This window comes from Schistocerca piceifrons, chromosome 4, assembly GCF_021461385.2.
Source record: "Schistocerca piceifrons isolate TAMUIC-IGC-003096 chromosome 4, iqSchPice1.1, whole genome shotgun sequence".
NCBI classification, from domain to species: domain Eukaryota; kingdom Metazoa; phylum Arthropoda; class Insecta; order Orthoptera; family Acrididae; genus Schistocerca; species Schistocerca piceifrons.
Genome location: NC_060141.1, coordinates 142,071,777 through 142,089,687, shown reverse-complemented (window position 1 = coordinate 142,089,687; position 17,911 = coordinate 142,071,777). Strand labels below are relative to the sequence as shown.

Here is a 17,911-nt window from a genome sequence, read left to right as displayed (position 1 = left end):
TTATCCTAGCAACACATTCTTTGTTCCACTGATCCTCCTTGTGTCAGTCTCTACCAACACATTACACACACCCCTGTACCCAAGTATCCCCTTCGTGTGTCCTGTCACCCCCTCCTGAATCCATTTGTGTTCCTTAAACAATCCATTGTCATCATATCATCATCATCATCATCATCATCTGCCACATGAACTCGTGCCACAAGAACTCACAGGCTGTGGTGTCTGTGTGCCACATTCGTACACCCCCACACCTACTGCCTCCATCTGAGCATCAGCCATCCTTTCCCAGCTCACCCTACCCACTTGCTGCCCCTCTTTCCCATCTACCACCTTACCCAAAACAATCCATCAGACCCCAGTCATTGTTTGTTCTGCACGTGTACGTGTGTGTGTGTGTGTGTGTGTGTGTGTGTGTGTGTGTGTGTGTGTGAAGCTTCCATCCTTTTTTGTGTGCCTTTCGATGTGTCAGTGCTCCCACTATTCACTGAGTTGTCTCCTCTACTCTAAAACTATTTACATTCTGCCAAAACTTTCCTAACCATACATAAAAGGTGAACTGAAATTGACATATGAATCTGACCCATCTGGCATAAATCACTGTTTTGTTTTCTTAGCCTATAAAGGTCAGTTAAGGAGGTTACGATTAGAGCTGGGGAAATGGAAGTGGGTATTGTTTTGTGTCTGGGCCAGTCCCTTTCAGTATCTTAGTTGACTATTTCACTATTTCTCATAAAAATCTTGAGAGGACTCTTAATTCAAAACATTCTACACAATACTTAGTGAGGCATTATGTAGCCTCACAGCTTCTTTCAGTTTTCTCTTGAACTTTCCTTTTTTCCTTTCATTTTTTCATTGAATTTTTTTGTTATAAAAGCTGGATTTGTCATGCCCCATCCCATTTGTAGAAAAAACCCAGTTACATGTATTATATTGGATGCCTCACCTCATTTGCATGTAGCTCTCCTTTGTGTTGTAAAACAATTAATTCAATGTAATGATTACACATACTAGAAATTTGTAATTCACAATCCATTAACAAGTGCCTATTCTGTGCACACAAGACATACTACTTTAAAAGTTAGTCTTTTTTCTGTAATTTTCCTCACTTTTTACACTTTTCTTTAGTTTTAGGACCCACACAATACAATAGGGCAATATACAAAGGTCTTGGAAATTTGGAGCTACTGGAATGTAATGAAAATTTCGTGTGCTGACTGACTGCCATAGTCTGCTTCAACGTTTTCTCTAATTCAACAACATGTTGCAAAAGCTACTTCAGACATTGTAATACTTCTACTCCTCAACTTTGTGCCAAACATTCCATACCCTACATTAAGAATATGGCAAAGTGACATACTTATTAGCTTCTTTACAAAAGTAGCTGTGAAAACACCATGTAGAATGAATTACCTTCCATTATACAGCTCCATCAACCGTATCCCACCCTCCCCTTCCGCTGCCGGGCCCCGTGCCCATTCCACTGCTGGGCCCCTCCTCTGTCCTGCCGCTCCCCCCACAGAAGAGTGGTCCCTTTCCCATCTGCCTCCAGCTCTCCTCCACCCCAACCCCCTGCCTCCCCCTGGTTCCCCCGCCCCGCCTCCGGGAGGAGAGGCAGCAGGTATATGGGACTGGAATTCAGCACACAGGCACTGGACCTGGTGCATTTATTTATTTATTTGTTTACATGTATAGTTCTGTAGGACCAAATTGAGGAGCAAATTTCCCAGGTCATGGAATGTGTTAGTACATGAAATTGCAACATAAAAGCAATAACAGATAAAAATGGAATGTTTATGAACCCAGAAAAAGTCAAGCCATAAGTTTAAGTGAACACAATCAACAATACAACAAGAATCAGCTTAATTTTTCAAGGAAGTCCTCGACAGACTAGGAGGAGTGACCTATGAGGAAACTCTTTAGTTTCAATTTGAAGGTGCATGGATTACTGCTAAGACTTTTGAATTCTTGTGGTAGCTTATTGAAAATGGATTCAGCAGTATACTGTACATCTTTCTGCACAAGAGTTACGGATGTCTGATCCAAATGCAGGTTTGATTTCTGCTGAGTACATGAACTTACACCACTTATTGCCCGAACTGCCTGTTTCTGAGCCAAAAAATCCATTTAGAACAGGAAGAGTTAGCCCAAAATATTATATCATATGACATAATCAAATGAAAATAAACAAAGTAGACTAATTTTTATGTCAAACAATCACTTACTTCAGATACTGTTCAAACAGTAAAAATGGCAACATTAAGTCTTTGTACAAGATCGTGACTATGGCCTTTCCAGATTTCACTATCTATCTGAACACCAAGAGATTTGAACTGTTCAGTTTCACTAATCATAGGCCCACTCTGTGAAATTAAAACTTCTGGTTTTGTTGAATTGTGTGTTAGAAACTGTAAAAACAGTCTTACTGTGGTTTAGTGTTAGTTTATTTTCTACAGGCCATGCACTTATGCAATGAAATGCACTATTTGAAATCGAGCCAATGTTGCACACAACATCCTTTACTACCAAGCTAGTGTCATCAGCAAACAGCAATATTTTAGGGTTACACTTAATACTAGAGGGCGTATCATTTATATGAATAAGGAACAGGATGGCCCCAACACTGACACTCTCTGTTTGACCGTACCCCACTCAGGCCCCACATCACAGCCATGCTCAACACTGTGAATAATGTATGACCTTTTGCTGTCTGTTGTAAAAGTAAGAGGTGAACTAATTGTGAGCTACTCCCCATATTCTGTAATGGTCCAACTTCTGGAGCAATATTTTGTGATCAACACAATCAAATGCCTTAGTTAAATCAAAACGCGCCTAGCATTCAAAGCCTTTTGTTTGACTCATCCAGTATCTCACAGAGAAAAGGGAATATAGCATTTTCAGATGTTAAATGACTTAGAAAGCTGAACTGTATATTTGATAGCAAATTATATGATATAAAATGATCAATTATCCTTATATACACAGCCTTTTCAATAACTTTACGGGAGGACGACGGTTCAATCCCGCATCCGGCCATCCTGATTTAGGTTTTCCGTGATTTCCCTAAATTGCTCCAGGCAAATGCCGGGATGGTTCCTTTCAAAGGGCACGGCCGATTTCCTTCTCCATCCGTTCCTAATCCGATGAGACCGATGACCTCGCTGTCTGGTCTCCTCCCCCAAAACCACCACCACCAATAACTTTAGCAAACACTGATGGCATAGAAATAGGTTTAAAATTGCCTACATTATCGCTTTCTCCCTTTTTATAAAGCGGCTGTACTATTCCAATAGTCCACTAGGCACGCCATCAAATCCATGAGAGTCCTTAGTCTTCAGTGATTTAATTATTGACTCAATCTCACCAAGGCATAATCCGTATCACTTCAGGCATGGGGGTTACTTTCATAGTCTCAGATGTTATTGACTTTAGCATCTGTTAAAATTCCAGTAGTAAGTAAGAAATGTTTGGGTTTTTTTTTCCCAAAAAGTTTCTGCCCCGAGGTACAGGCCTCCAAAGATGACACTGCGAATACCATTTTCAAGATGCTAATTTTGGAAAATTTTCTGTAACAGTTTTAGGTATTTTGTTAGATTTTCTTATTTGAAAGATAATTGCTTTATGATTACAATGGTATCCTCTGTTTGGACATATCTGTCAAAGTTCTTGTACTGTTGCCTTTCAAATTTTTTTTATAGTTTACAGAAAAATTTTTTTTTCAAAAATGCAATCCAGAAAAGTTAGATTTTTTCTGTTGATTAGCTCCATGTAGTACCGTATTGTATGTGAAGGAAAGCTTCCACTTTTAAGATGGACATTTTTTATTTAAAAAAATCTTTTTTTAAACTTTCAAGGGCAATGTGTGCCTCCACTGAAGTTGTTTCTTACTAATTTCTTTGTTACAATGTTTATTTCTATTGTCTTTGTTGCAGTTCTTTCTTTTCACTTTTATTGTTGCAGATATTTCTTTCACTTTGTCGTAGTTTCTTGTCAGTTTCTTTGTCGTGGTTGTTCATTGCAGGTTTCTGTATTGTAGTTGTTCAGTGCTAATTTGTTAACTGGAGAGGCTTCTAAGAAATCTGAGACCATCCAGTGAGTTCTGTGTTTTCGTGAGGAATTTGCCAGTTGACAAAGTTGTGGTGTGTTTTGTGAAAAGGACTGTTTGAAATGTCTTACGACTGGGGCCACAGGAGTGTGAAGCATACTGACTATTTGCATATCCATAAAAGAGTTTTTTATAAGACAAAGAAACTGAGTTTGTGCTTGTTGGGAATTAGTGTTCACGTTTGAAGACTGTTTCAAAGTGAAGATGTTTCCAGTGACAACTGTTTGTGCTCTAAATGTTTTGGCAGAATAACAACGATAGTATCTGAACAAGGTGAAGCCTCCCATTGTGCAGATGATGCAGATTTTGCATCAATAGAGGAAGAATTAGATACCCTGGATCAGTCAACTACAGAGGTATGTGTTAGTCCTGTTGAGAAACTGGGGTCAGTGACGTCAAGTGGTAAGCTCTATGCATCAAGAAAGTGCAGAGAAATTACTAAAGCTATGGATGAATACACTACAGCAAAACTGACCACACTTTTCAAAGTAGAAATTCCATCTTCAGAAGAAAATGAACTAAAGCTCTCTTGCACCTCTTGCCAGGAATTTTTCACAAATATCAATTCAGCTGTCGAATATTGTGCATCCTGCAGTGAAAAGAGACATTTTTAAAGAAAACAATTTTGAACCACTTTCCATCAGTATTAAGGTACATGGTAGACAAATCAAGAAGTGTGACATCTGTAAAAGGAGTCTTTGGAAGACCAGATCCCTATTATGGTCATCCTGTTCAAACAGTGCAGTCATTTTATATGGAAGATAAATGGGACTGTTCTTGCCAGAGTGCCAACAAAAAATACACTGTACCTTTATCAGTTGAAGATCAAAAAGTTGCTAAAGTGAAGAGGTACATGACTAGAAGTATTAAAGAAACTTTTGCAGTTTATAAGGCAACTATACAACCTCACATATTGGAAGATCAAAATTTTATGCACTACGACATAAGTGGGTAGTTCCACACCCACCTAGAGATGTCTGTTTATGTATATGTACTGCTCGAATTTTGAACTTTGAAGAACTTACTGGAGCATGTGACATATGACACCTTGGTTGGTGTGTGACGTCATTAGTAGTCTGAAATATAAAGCAAGAAATGTGGTGACTGCCATGGAAAGGGAGGACTGTCTTTACAGACACGGGGCCTGGAAGATGTAACAGATAACGCTGCAAAAATTACGTATGTGACATGGGAGGAAAATAAATTAAGAAAACTGTTGCCTTTGACAGTTTCATTGATGAACTTGGTAAATGGTCAGTGAAAGCAGCAACACACCAGCAACTGAAGAAATTACAACAGTAACACATTGCAGGATTGAAAGGGTGTGTACAGGCTAAAGAACTATGTTTAGTGTGCTTCACTGTGATTTTGCTGAGAACTGGTCTGTAATTCTCCCACAAGAAGTGAACAGTATCATTGCAATAATGACCAAGTTTCAATTTTTACAGGAGTGACATATTTTCAAAACAAGACCATAAGTGTTGCAGCTATAAGTGATGACACAGGACATGATTCAGCGTATGCTTCGATAGCAATGCGCAAAATTCTTCAGCTGCAAACTGGCATCATTATTTCCGGTATTGCTCCTAGTCATTTTAAAAATCTTTACCAGCTGTTTGAATTGAGTAAGTCGCTTGTGCCAACTGACTGGGTATACAGTGCTACTGGTCATGGGAAGGGGCCTTGTGATGATGTAGGAGGCCTGCTGAAGCACAATGCTACAAAACATAATCTTTCCACACCAAATACAGCTGCGATTCAGAATGCTGAGGATTTTAAGAGAGTTGTGAAACGTTACACATCCACAGTCCTCACTCTTTTGTCAAAAGAGGAAATCTAAGAATTCTGTGAGCCAAAGAGGAAATCTAAGAATTCTGTGAGCCGAGAAAAGGAGAGTGGTCCAAGTAAACTACTCCTGTGAAAGGAATTCAGAAGAAGACTTAAAGTGATTGGCGAACTCATACTGCACGCACTTTAAAGAGCAAGAAAGAAGAAATTTTGTTCGTTCGGCCAACACCTCAGAAACAGCAGGATAATATTCAGATTCACAACCTGAGAAGGGGGTGTTTGTGGCAGATTTGTATGACTGTGATGGTAAATTGCAAAGATTATAGACACCAGTTATGAGGTAAATGAAATTGTAGTGAACTTTATGCTACCACGTGGACCAGCTGCTGGATATAGGTTTCCAGCTGAAGGACAACAACAACGCCATCAGTGGTCACTTCCTGTTCACAATGTTTTGAAGACTGTAAGTGCTTCAGTTCCTTTTGGTTCAACAGGAAGGCATCACTCTATATCAAAGGAAGCCTTTTGGTTCAACAGGAAGGCATTACTCTATATCAAAGGAAGATACTGAAGCTGTGGAACACATTTTTAGTTCATTGCCTGGCTAATTTTAGTACAAAACAGAGTGCACAGAAGTTGTATAAATTGAAACCTTTAAGTCTTTGGGCCTTTCACATACATTTTGGAACCATTTAAAATGCTTGAAAAATGAGTCTCTTACTCATCTTACAAAATCAAATTTATGTTAAATAAGGCTATATTTTGATTTTTATGAGCCTGTTATATGATAATGTGGTAATAAAACAGGTTTCATGTATGGCAAAAATTTCAAGTGTTTATAAAACCTGTTCAACTTAAAAGTGGAAGCTCTCCTTTTCAGGGAAAGTAGAACTGTATGGTACTAACCAACAGGAAAAAATTAAAATTGTGCAGGTTGGCAGTTATGAAAAAAATTTTTTTTCATAAATTATAAAAAAGTTTGGAACGCTGTAGTAAAAGAACTTTGACAGATGAGTCCAAGAGGAGGATTTTTTTGGAATCATAAAGCAATTATCTTTCAAAAAAAAAAAAAAAAAAAAACCAACAAAATATCTAGAACTGTTCCAGAGATACAGCATTTTAAATTTTTTTCCAAAATTCGCATATTCAAAATGGTATGCGCAGTGTTGTCTATGGAGGGCTGTATCTTAGAGCAGTAAGTTTTTTGGAGAAAGCAAAAAATGTGTGTTCCTTACTTAGTCCTACATTTTAACATACGCTAAATTCAATAACATCCGAGACTATGAAGGTAAGATTTTTTTTGTAGGCTGCTTCAATTGATATAGACTATGCCCCTTGTCTGTATCACAGAGTAGTAGTTCAGACATCAATCTCAGAAAGGCATTTGCCAAGAGAGTTGTATGATTCTCTGTAGAAACTAAATTTTTATTTAACTCGCCAGTGTTGCTCAAAAATGATTGTTAAATGCTGTACATACATCTTATTTGTCAGTAACAGAAATATTTTTCCTATGAACTGGCTTTATATCGTCGACCTTGTGCAGCTGATCAGACACTTCCTTCACAACTGCCCATATGGTTTTAATTTTATCCTGTGAATCAGTTATTCTCTTTGCATTCCACATACTCTTTGCCTTCCTAAAAAGATTTTTAAGCACCTTGCAATACTGTTTGTAATGAGCTGCTGTAGCTTGATTGTGACCACTTCTAACATTTTGATATAATTCCCACTGTGTTCCACATGATATCCTTATCCCACTAGTCAGCCACCTGGGCTACCTATTATTGCTAGTGCACGGTTTAGTACGTTCTAATGGAAAGTAACTCCAAAAAGAGCATGAAAAATATGTTTAGGAAAGCATTATATTTGTCATCTGTGTTATCGGCACTATAAACATCCTGCTGCTCTTGTTCCTTGATGAGTTAAAAAAAAAAAAAAAAAACCTCTCTATTGCCATTGGATTAAATTTCCTACATAGTTTGTAATTATATGTGACATATGTTTGAGTACAAAAGCCTTTTAGTGTTAAAATTTGTGCATCATGGTCTGAAAGGTCATTCACCCTTTTACTAACAGAATGCCCATCTAGTAATGAAGAATGAATAAAAATATTGTCTATGGCTGTGCTACTGTTCCCCTGGACCCTAGTTGAAAAATACACAATCTGCATCAGATCATATGACTAGTAGATCTACTAACATCCTTTCTCTTGCACAGTCACATTCAAAATTAATATTGAAGTCACCACATATAACCAATTTCTGGTACTTCCTATAAAGTTAATCAAGAACCCTCTCTAGCTTGAGTGGAAATGCTCTGAAGTCAAACCTCCGTAAGTGGTACTCATAGCCCATCCAAGTTACGGAACATCCCGGTGCGTCCCTATGCCACTCGCAACACCTTGCCACAGATGTCGTAATCCCTGTGGAAGACCCTGATGCAAGACTTCCGCAATTCACCTATTGTGCACATCCTGTTGTAGTCCCATCACAGGCAAAATGCACGAGTATGACTTGAAGGTGGGATTTGGAGAGACAGAGGAAAGCGATTCTGTTGGGTAGAAGGTGTGAGTACATTGGATTAGTGGAGACTGAGGCTGTGAGTATTAAAAGAACAAAGAATGTATTGCTTATATAACTCCTGTCTCTGTGCTTAAGAAGTTGGTGCTGGAGAGCAGATTCCAGGTGGCATGGATTGTAAAGCCGTCATGAACTTAAACCTGTGTGCTCAGCAGCATGTCACACCATTGGGTGGTCAGCTTTGCTGTTGGGCATAGTTTGGTGGTGGGTGTTCATTCTTGTTGGCAACTGGTTGACCATCATGCCCATGTAAACTGCTATGAAGAAATTATTGCAGAGCTGAAACATGACAGGCCTACTTTGACACACGGCCTTGCCAGTGATCAGATAAGATAAACCTGTGATGGGACTACAGTAGGGCATGTGGGATAGGTGTATTGTGGAAGTCTTGCATCAGGATCTTCCACAGGGATTATGACCTCTGTGGCAAGATGTTGGGAGTGGCAAAGGGATGGACCAGGATGTTGTGTCGATTGAATGGGCTGTGGAATATCACTTAAGGTGGTTTGAGAATGATCATGGCTGGGATGTCCCTATTTTCCAAATTCGATGAAGATGGTCGAAGCCCTCTTGAAGAACATGGTTCAGTTGCTCCAGTCTGTGGTGACAATGGATGGTGGGCAGGGCGTTGCTTTGCAGCTAGTTCTTAGGAGGCAGTGGGAAAATGTTTGTGTATAGTGAAGCACACTTAAAGGTAGTAATAGTGCTATCAAGCATTCCTCTGACCCTCAGCCCCATCGTAAGACAGGAGCAGCAAAGGGTTGCAGAAAATGGTAGGCATTAAAATCCCAAAACAGGAAATTACTTTGAAATCCACAGACTGATCACCCTGTTGTACAATGTTCATTGATAAACAGTATAAAGGGGCTTGATTTGGGTACAAAAGAGTGGAAGTTTTGAACACAAAGTTATCAGATATTATTTTGTGTCATATTCAGTCACATATACGCAAAACTGCATTTTGTGTATTACTTGTTGTTAGTTGCATAATAAAACTTGGTTCAAATTATGTGATAGAAATAATTTGTGACTTAATTTTGATTTCAATTTTTGAATAGACATATTGTCTTATGTTGTTCCCATTGATAGTATATCTCATTTTGAAGAAGTGGAAATATACTTGCAGATGTAACTCTTAATTGCATGAAGAGCTGCAAAATTTATAAGTAAACTAAGAGGAATTAAAAATCTATTAATTCTGTTTTGTCATTATAAGTTAAAGATTTTTCTCTTTATTATCGTCTCTTGTGAAACTCAATCACAGTATATCAGTTTTTACAAATTTTCTCTTACAGTTTGTGAACAGCAGTACATGTGTTGTGGCCACTTCAGGGGGCTCTGTCAGATGCTTTAGAGTTGATGTTAGATATCCACAGAGTGCAGACCTTAGGGAAGTTACATCATGGGAAAAACTTCATTTTCTACCGTAAGTTATATTGTTGTATAAAAAATAATTACATTATTTTGGAAGTTTTAGTTGTGTCTTGTCACTTAGTGAAAAGATGATTGTTTAAATTTAAAAAAATGGAGATGATATTTGCCAGCTTATTTTATTTACAGAAAGGTCCCTTGTGGCTTTGCAAGCCACAGCTACTTGGCCATAGAAAGAGTCAGTACATAATTTACGGACTGCTAATTATAAAATTTATAAATGAAAGAATTAAGAAAATATGAAGGAATTGTAAGAGTATATGAATGAACAACACAGTCCAGGGAAAAGTTCTCAAGCATTGTGACGAATTCTAGTAAGGAACAGTAGTGTGCTACAAGGAATCGTTTCTACTGGGATTTGAATACTTGGAGTTTGTCACTACACTTTTCCAGTTTTGTGGGAAGTGTATTAAAACTGTAACCAACTATAATAGTGTACATCTTTTGTAAAATGCTTAAGGCAGTTGTTATCCAAGTAAAATTTGCTTTTGCATATAATATTCACTAAATGAATGAAGCAGTTTCTTCTGAATGAGTCAATATAGCCAACAACAAATCAGACAGGTGTAAGTACAGGGATGGCAGAGTTGGAGAGACCTGAATAACAGCCTATATGAAGTTCCTGAGCTGACACTGCAGACTAGTGTGACTGAACTTACCTGAGCTAAGAATGTTCATGGTGAATGCAAATAGTTGGCACAAAATGTATAATTCCAAATAAAATAATAGTGTGTAAGTAAGCAAAGTAAATGCTCATTTGTGTTTCAATGTCAGAGGCAGTAGAGATCGTACTTATAGCTAAGACAGCAGCATTCAGTTACTGAACAAGATCTTGAGTGTGGCATTTCCAAGAAAGCCTAGCATCTACACTCAGTCATAATAAATTGAGACTTCACTGACTATTAGACCAACTTTGGGCAATACATTTTCACTTTAACTGTGAAGTGTTTACCTAGTTCTGCCTCAGCTAATTTGCAGTTAGGTTGGGAATTTAAGCTGAGAGTGTACAAGATGATCAGCTGAGATCCCATGTCAGTTTGCTGTTCTTATATGCCACACTTATTTTTATCAGTTAATTTTGTCCCCACATGCAGAAATCTTGATGTTGAAAGCTCACAAGTCCAAACTCTTTCTTGGGTCTATGAAATGAGATATTACTTCTTCATAAAACTTCATATATTTGCTTAAATATTACATCCAGGAGCACTTCTTATAATGCTTTCTGTAGTTAAACATTAACATTCAATACATTGATACATCAGTCTTTTCATATCATAAGATAGAATGATTTCTTCGAGTGTCCTCATTCACTGTTAAGAACTCAGGATTCTCTGGAGTGCTAAGTGTGTCTAAGAAGGGGCGTACCTCCATGGAACAACTGCTAACCCAATGAGTGTTGTGTCGTGGAAACCAGGAACCAGTTATCAGATTGTAGAAACACGACAGCTAGCTTCCCAGTTACATGCACATACAAATGAATTCTCACACAAAATTTGTATCTGCAGCTGACAAACATTATTTGATGGTAAAGGAGACATAGTAACCTATCACTTTCATGAAGTGGCCATATAAAAGATATAGCGTACAATGAGAAACATAAGCAATAACATTGATTAAATTATAAAAAACCATACATATTTTATTATTTTTTGTTGCTTACATTTCTAGTTGTATGCTACATATTTTTCATTTAGCTCATTTGAAACCATCTTAATGTTAAAACAAACAAGAATTTTTGAACAATAATAGACTTTTCATAAAGAGAGAAGTTTCGTTATAAGTGTAGAACATGTTTGCCTCATCCTATAAAGCTTTTATGTGATACGTATCTCAGACAACGACATGTCCGTTGTTTTTGGACACTAAGGCCCAACTACGTCTCACATGAGCAGCAGTCTAACTGGGTCCGGGAGGGGGAGAAATATCAGGGAGGGGGTGGGGAAAATGCTAGTGCTTCATGTGGGAGAGAGCAGGGACTTCGTGGGGACAGGATAGGCCTGACAGGTGCAGCATTGGGATGGTGTGTCAGGGGGGAAGGGGGGGATAAAGACAAAGTAAAGGACTATGTAGATGCATTGATGGCATAGTAAACATGTGTAGCATTGGAATGGGGGAAGGGAGGGGATAGATAGGTGGGAGACAGGGACTAATGAAGGGGGTTTATGGGAACAAGGGATATGATGTTGTAGGAAGAGTTCCCGTCTGCACAGTTCAAAAAAGCTGGTGTTGGTGGGAAGAATTAAGATGGCACAGGCTGTGAAGCAGCCAGTGGCACAGTGGTTGCAGCTTCGTACTGCACCTTCCTTTATTAAGCTGATTGTAATGATCCGATTGGTATTTAAGGTATAAAAGTTATTGCAATTTTAATTTCTGCTTCTATTTGAAACAAAATACGTAAATCTTCGGTATTAGAAACAAACCAATATTAAAAGAAAAAGAAGAAAAAAGACAGTTATTAACTTAATTGGAAAGCTCTAGGTCTCGGCTGGATGATGTGCAATTGAGTTTTTACTTAGTCTGAAGATAAATTAAATAAAAAATTGTCAACTAACTTATTATCACAATAACAGTAATTGGCAGATTTTCAACTTTGTGCTGAAATTGATTGGGGCTGTATTTTCATTTCATGTGTGAGGATTGTTTCCACATCTAATTTTCTGAAACTAAATACAATGTAGCAGAGTGTGGCTTGCTAGGTGCTGTATAAAGGACTGTTCTGCACATGGATAAAAGATGACACTTTTATTAAAAACTGAATATTTACACCAAAGGGCCATGAATTAGTCTCACAAATTAACTGTTCTTGCGAAAGGTCACTTGGTAAATTCTAGTGCTAAGAATGACACAATCTTACACTACACCCACAACATAGTCACTTTCTCTGTCAACAGTGCCTTCCCCTGCTGCACCTCTCAGTGTACCCTCAGAAATGCCCACTGATATGTGCCCCCCTCCCCCTCCTCCTCCCCTCCCCCTTCCCCCTCAGGCTTCTGCCACATCCTTGTTGGGAGCATTGGCTCTCCACCTGCTGGGGACACACGGCCTATCCCTCAGCTGGTGGCACATCATCCTCCTCCAGCTTCTGTAGTTAGGAAGAGGTCCCTTGGAACTCTTCTTCACGGTTGCTGCCGGTCCACAGCCAGACGCCATCCAGTGGCCGAAGGAACAATAGGCTGCTGGCTGTTGGACTTCTCATTCTTCCTCTGTACCTGAAACCAATTCAGGGAAACCTTCTCAGTCCTCGTCTTCTAAGGAGACAAAGGACAAAAAGAAGTCCTCTAAGGGGAAGAAACTCCAGTGGCCTGCATGCCAGTGGACTCTGCACATATTCCTTCTGTGCCCAAGATGTAGAACCCAGTGGTCCTGTGGCACCAGGTCTCCCCAGGCAGTGTGCCATAGAACCACGTTAGTGCATCTCCTGACATCTCAACTGGTGGCAGTACATGACCCTGGGTCATAAACGGCCCCTCCCTCCCCCTTCCCCCTTGTCGCTTTATGTGCCTTCCATATTCAGTCAGTCTTACCCTCCAGAGGAATTGTAACAGATTTTTCTACCACCTGGCTGAATTATGGCACTTTTAAGCGCATAACCTGGATTCTGTATTGCCATCCAGGAAGTGTGATTTCCAACAACTTGGACGCCTGCCCCTCATATGGCGACCAAGGTTACTTTAAGAATCATACCGACTATGAGAAGACACCACCTGGACTTCGTACATAAGTGTTGGACTCTGTGTACAGTGACCTTGCGCCACATGATACTCCATTTTAGACTATGGCTGTTCAGTTAACTTTTATCTCCCTCCCGATGATGTCGTGTCTCAGCCCCCCCACCCCCCTCCCCCGCGCCAATCATTCCTAGTGTTGGGCGACTTCAGTGCCCACAACCCTTCGTGGTATGGAACAATGATCACTGGCCGTAGTAAAGACACCGAAACTTTACTGGCACAACTCGATCTTTGTCTCCTGTATTCTGGGGCCCCCACACAGTTCAGCGTTGCACACGAGACTTATTCAGCCATTGATCTGACCTTTTGCAGCCCTGGTCTGCTACCATCTATCCACTGGAGGTCCCACAAAGACCTGTATGATAGTGACCATCACCTGATCTCCCTGGCCCTCCGTCAGTTTTATTTCCCGGGATGCCCAAACAGATGGGTTCTACGTAATGCTGACTGGGATGGGTTCACCTCTGCTGTCATCCTTAGCTCCCCATCGCAAGGCAGTATCGATGCGACATACAGCGGCAGCCATTCTTTTGGCAACCAACCAAGCATCCCCTCTTCCTTGGGAACCCCGCCCACGTCGGAAGACATTACCCTGATAGACGCCAGAGATTGCTGTGGCCATTGGAGGTCATAGGTGGACTCTCCAATGTCATAATCAGCACCCTTCACTGGAGCACCTGACTACTATAAATGACTCCATGCCTGTGTTCACTACCTCATAAAATGACGAAAGAAATAATTCTGCGAATGGAACGTATCCATCTTTGGAACACATACCTCTCCATCACAGGTAACAGCGAAGATGGGAGAACCCTATGGCTTCCACTCCCCTGCAGGTTTATAAAGTATTTCTTAGATAGTGCCATTTATACTGATTCAGAAGCTGCCACTGAGTATTTTGCTGAGCATTACGCTCTCACATCTGCATCTGAGGACTACCATCTTGCCTTTTGCCTCATAATACAGTGGGGGGAGTGAATGCACTTATCTTTCACTACCTGTCTCCTGGAGCCATATAATGCTTCATTCAGTGAATGGGAACTCTCCAGTGCCCTATCCTATTGTCCTGATATGGCCCCAGGGCCATACCACATTTACAACCAAAATTGCTGAAACGTCTCTTAGAGGATTGCCAGCATCACAACCTTACCCTCTTTAATGGAATCTGAAATGGTGGTTAGTTTGCATCTCAGTGTTGAGAAAGCACGATAGTTTTCTTACCTGGTTTCAGAGCCGAAACTATTGTGCTTTGAGGTGGACAGTTATCACCCAGTCAACATTACCTGTATTCTCTGTAAGTTGCTCGAACACATGGTGAGCAAGCGGTTGTGTTGGCTCCTTGAGTCTTGGAGCCTTTTGGCTACATCTCAGGGCGGTTTTCACAAAGGCTGCCCCACTGCTGATAATTTGGTTCTCCTGGAGTCCACTATCTGGACAGCCTTTGCATGTTATCAGCACCTCATTGCTGTCTTTTTCGATCCACAGAAGGCTTATGACAAGAATGTAGTGTCACCACATCCTTACTACTTTACGTGAGTGGGGTCTCCAGGTTCCACTCCCAGTTTTTGTCAAGAACTTCTTGTCACACCATACATTCAGAGTTGAAGTGAGCACTTCACTCAGTACCACCATATCCAAGAGACCAGGGTTCTGCAGGGCTCTGTACTGAGTGTCCCCTTCTTCCTGGTGGCTATCAATGGTCTAGCGGCAGCTGTGGGGTCTTTGGTATTGCACTCCTTATATGCCAACTATTTTTTCTTTTATTATTGCTTCTTTAGTGTGGTTGTTGCTGAACATCACCTAGAGGACACCATATGAAAGGTACCATCATGGACTCTCATCCATTGGTTTCGGTTTTCAGCTGCCAAGACTCACGTCATGCACTTCTGTCGCCGCTGTCATGCTGCCAGCCCACACCCAGAGCTTTACCTAGATGATCATTTACTTCTTGAAGTTGAGATGCACCACTTTCTGAGACTAGTCTTCAATTCTCAGCTGATGTGGCTTCCCCACCTTCATCAACTTAAGCGAAAGTGCTGGCGGCACCTCAATACATGTCACTGCTTGAAGTAACACTAGCTGGGGTGCAGATTGCTGTATCCTTTGGCAGCTCTACAAAGCCCTGATTCTGTTCTGTCTTGATTATGAAAGTCTCGCATATGGTTCAGCATCACCCTCAGAATTGCAGATACTGGGTTCCATTCACCATTGTGGGGTCCAGCTTGTGACAGGAGCCTTCTGGACAACCTGCTAGTCGAGACTGGAGACCCTCCATTACCTATCAGACAACAACAGCTGCTGCTGAATTATGCTATATATGTTTGTAGCTCCCCTAAACATCACAACTACTATGTCCTTTTTCCCTGGAAGGGAGCTCCACCTCCAACAACAGCGACCCACAATTGGGTTACAATTGCTGCATGCCTCCAGTGTGTCAATGCGGAACTGCTGTTTCCTACACTGTCGCCTCTGGTCAGGGAGTCATTGTGTCTGCCCTCATGGCTTGGTGCCCTGACCTCGGATTTGCCTTGAAGTCTCCTTTGAGCCAAAAGATTCCATTGACCTGATGATTTTTTGCCACCTGTGCTTGGCTGTCCTGAAGATCTGGTTTTGGAAGCAGTATTCACCAATGGCTCAACAGTCGATGGACGAACGGGCTTTGCATACACAAATGCACAGTGTAGTGAAGTCCACTCTATGCTAAACAGCTGCAGTGTCTTCACTGCTGAATTTCTGGCCATTAAATTAGCCCTTAGCCATGTTCTTTCTTGCACTGACAAGACTATCCTGCTCTGTAGTGACTCCCTTAGCAGCCTTCAGGCTATAGAACCCTCAGGGGCACAGCATTCGTCTGCTGAGTACGGGCTTGGTGACCCTGGGGTTCCTAAGCTGGGGATTGGTATGTGCCGCCAGTCTCGTGTTACTGTAAGCTCTGGGCATGCTTCAACGACCACTGTATGGCGCAGCAGTGGAATGTTGTGTGTCACAGGGAATGGGGATCTTGGCTTGACTGCCCAGATCACGAGGATGGTAAAAACCTCTATAAGGGCAGCCTCTGGTGAACCTGCCACACCTTAGTTGTGTAAGGCTTACTCAGGCACACGGGGCTGTGGGGTGTACTGGTAATGTACATCAGTTGAATCATAGTAACAGGGCTCAAGGAGCCATAAATCAAAATGTGATTTTGGTCATTAAGAGGAAGGAAAAAGTGTCCCCCTTCTGTATCCATAAAGGCTTAGAAGGACTTCGTGAGATGGACTGTCCATCTCCAGCAGTGTACGTTAACTGCTCTGGGAGTCACTCAGTTTGGAGCTGAGACTGCCCTGTTTTTGCAGAGGAACGGAAAGTTCAGGAACTAAGTCACCAAGCGGATCCCATTCGCTGAAGCCCAAAAGGAATGTAAGGCGATGAAACCTCCCGTCTTCATTTCTTATGCTTCCATGGTGCAAAAACCTGTTCTTAACGTCGACGGCTTGACGCAGACATCGTCCAGTGTACAACTAGCCACTACCAGCACCTGCTCTTGTATGTGTACATGCCAATGCAAAGTGAGTAAGGATAAAGCAATCCAAGCAGCCATCACAGAAAAGACCAACAGTTCTGTAATGGGTGTCAAGAAGGCATATGACAAGCTGACTGCCTCTCAACGCCCGTGTTCCCCCTCATCCTTGAAGGAACAGGGTGCAGGGAAAGGTTCACGACGTTCAGGTCAAAAGCAGGTCCCGAGCACTGTCAGACATCATTCTTTCATATCTGACTGATGAGGAGGACATTGTAGAGTTGGATGCCTTGGATCCGTGCAGCCCCTCCACTCCCCCTCACTCTACAAGTGCTTCACCTCTGCGGTACAAAGATAAGGGGTAAATTAAAACCACATTGATGAAATAGCTCCCATCCTACTGTGGAACTTGCAGGGTTTCAGAACGCATGTGGAGGAACTCTGTCTCTTATCTCAGGGTAGACCACTGTGTCTGTGACTCCAGGAGACTCATTTCCATCAATCATACACCCCTGAGCTACAAGGCTATGTACTCCACAAAAAGGACAACCTGAGTCTAGAGAGAGCTAGAGGAGGCATAGGTACTTTCATCAGTATCGACTACCACTCCTTGCCTGTAACTTACAGTAACTTTACAAGCAGTTTCTGTATCAGTGCACATGCATGATCTGTTGACAATATGTTCCATTTACTTGCCCCCACATGGTGCACTTGATGAAGGAAACCTAACTAACCTTATTACACAGCTCCCCCCACACCTTCATCCTCTGTGGTGATTTTAATG

General features: G+C 41.1%; 1 protein-coding gene across 1 annotated transcript in view; it reads left to right on the top strand.

Annotated features, from left to right (window-relative positions):
- LOC124796407 (nucleoporin Nup43) overlaps positions 1–17,911 on the top strand; it is a 213,555-nt gene that overhangs the window by 47,947 nt on the left and 147,697 nt on the right. The window contains exon 3 of the mRNA XM_047260584.1: positions 9,765–9,895. Within this exon, the coding sequence (XP_047116540.1) occupies positions 9,765–9,895 (131 nt within the window). The remainder of the gene's footprint in view (positions 1–9,764; positions 9,896–17,911) is intronic.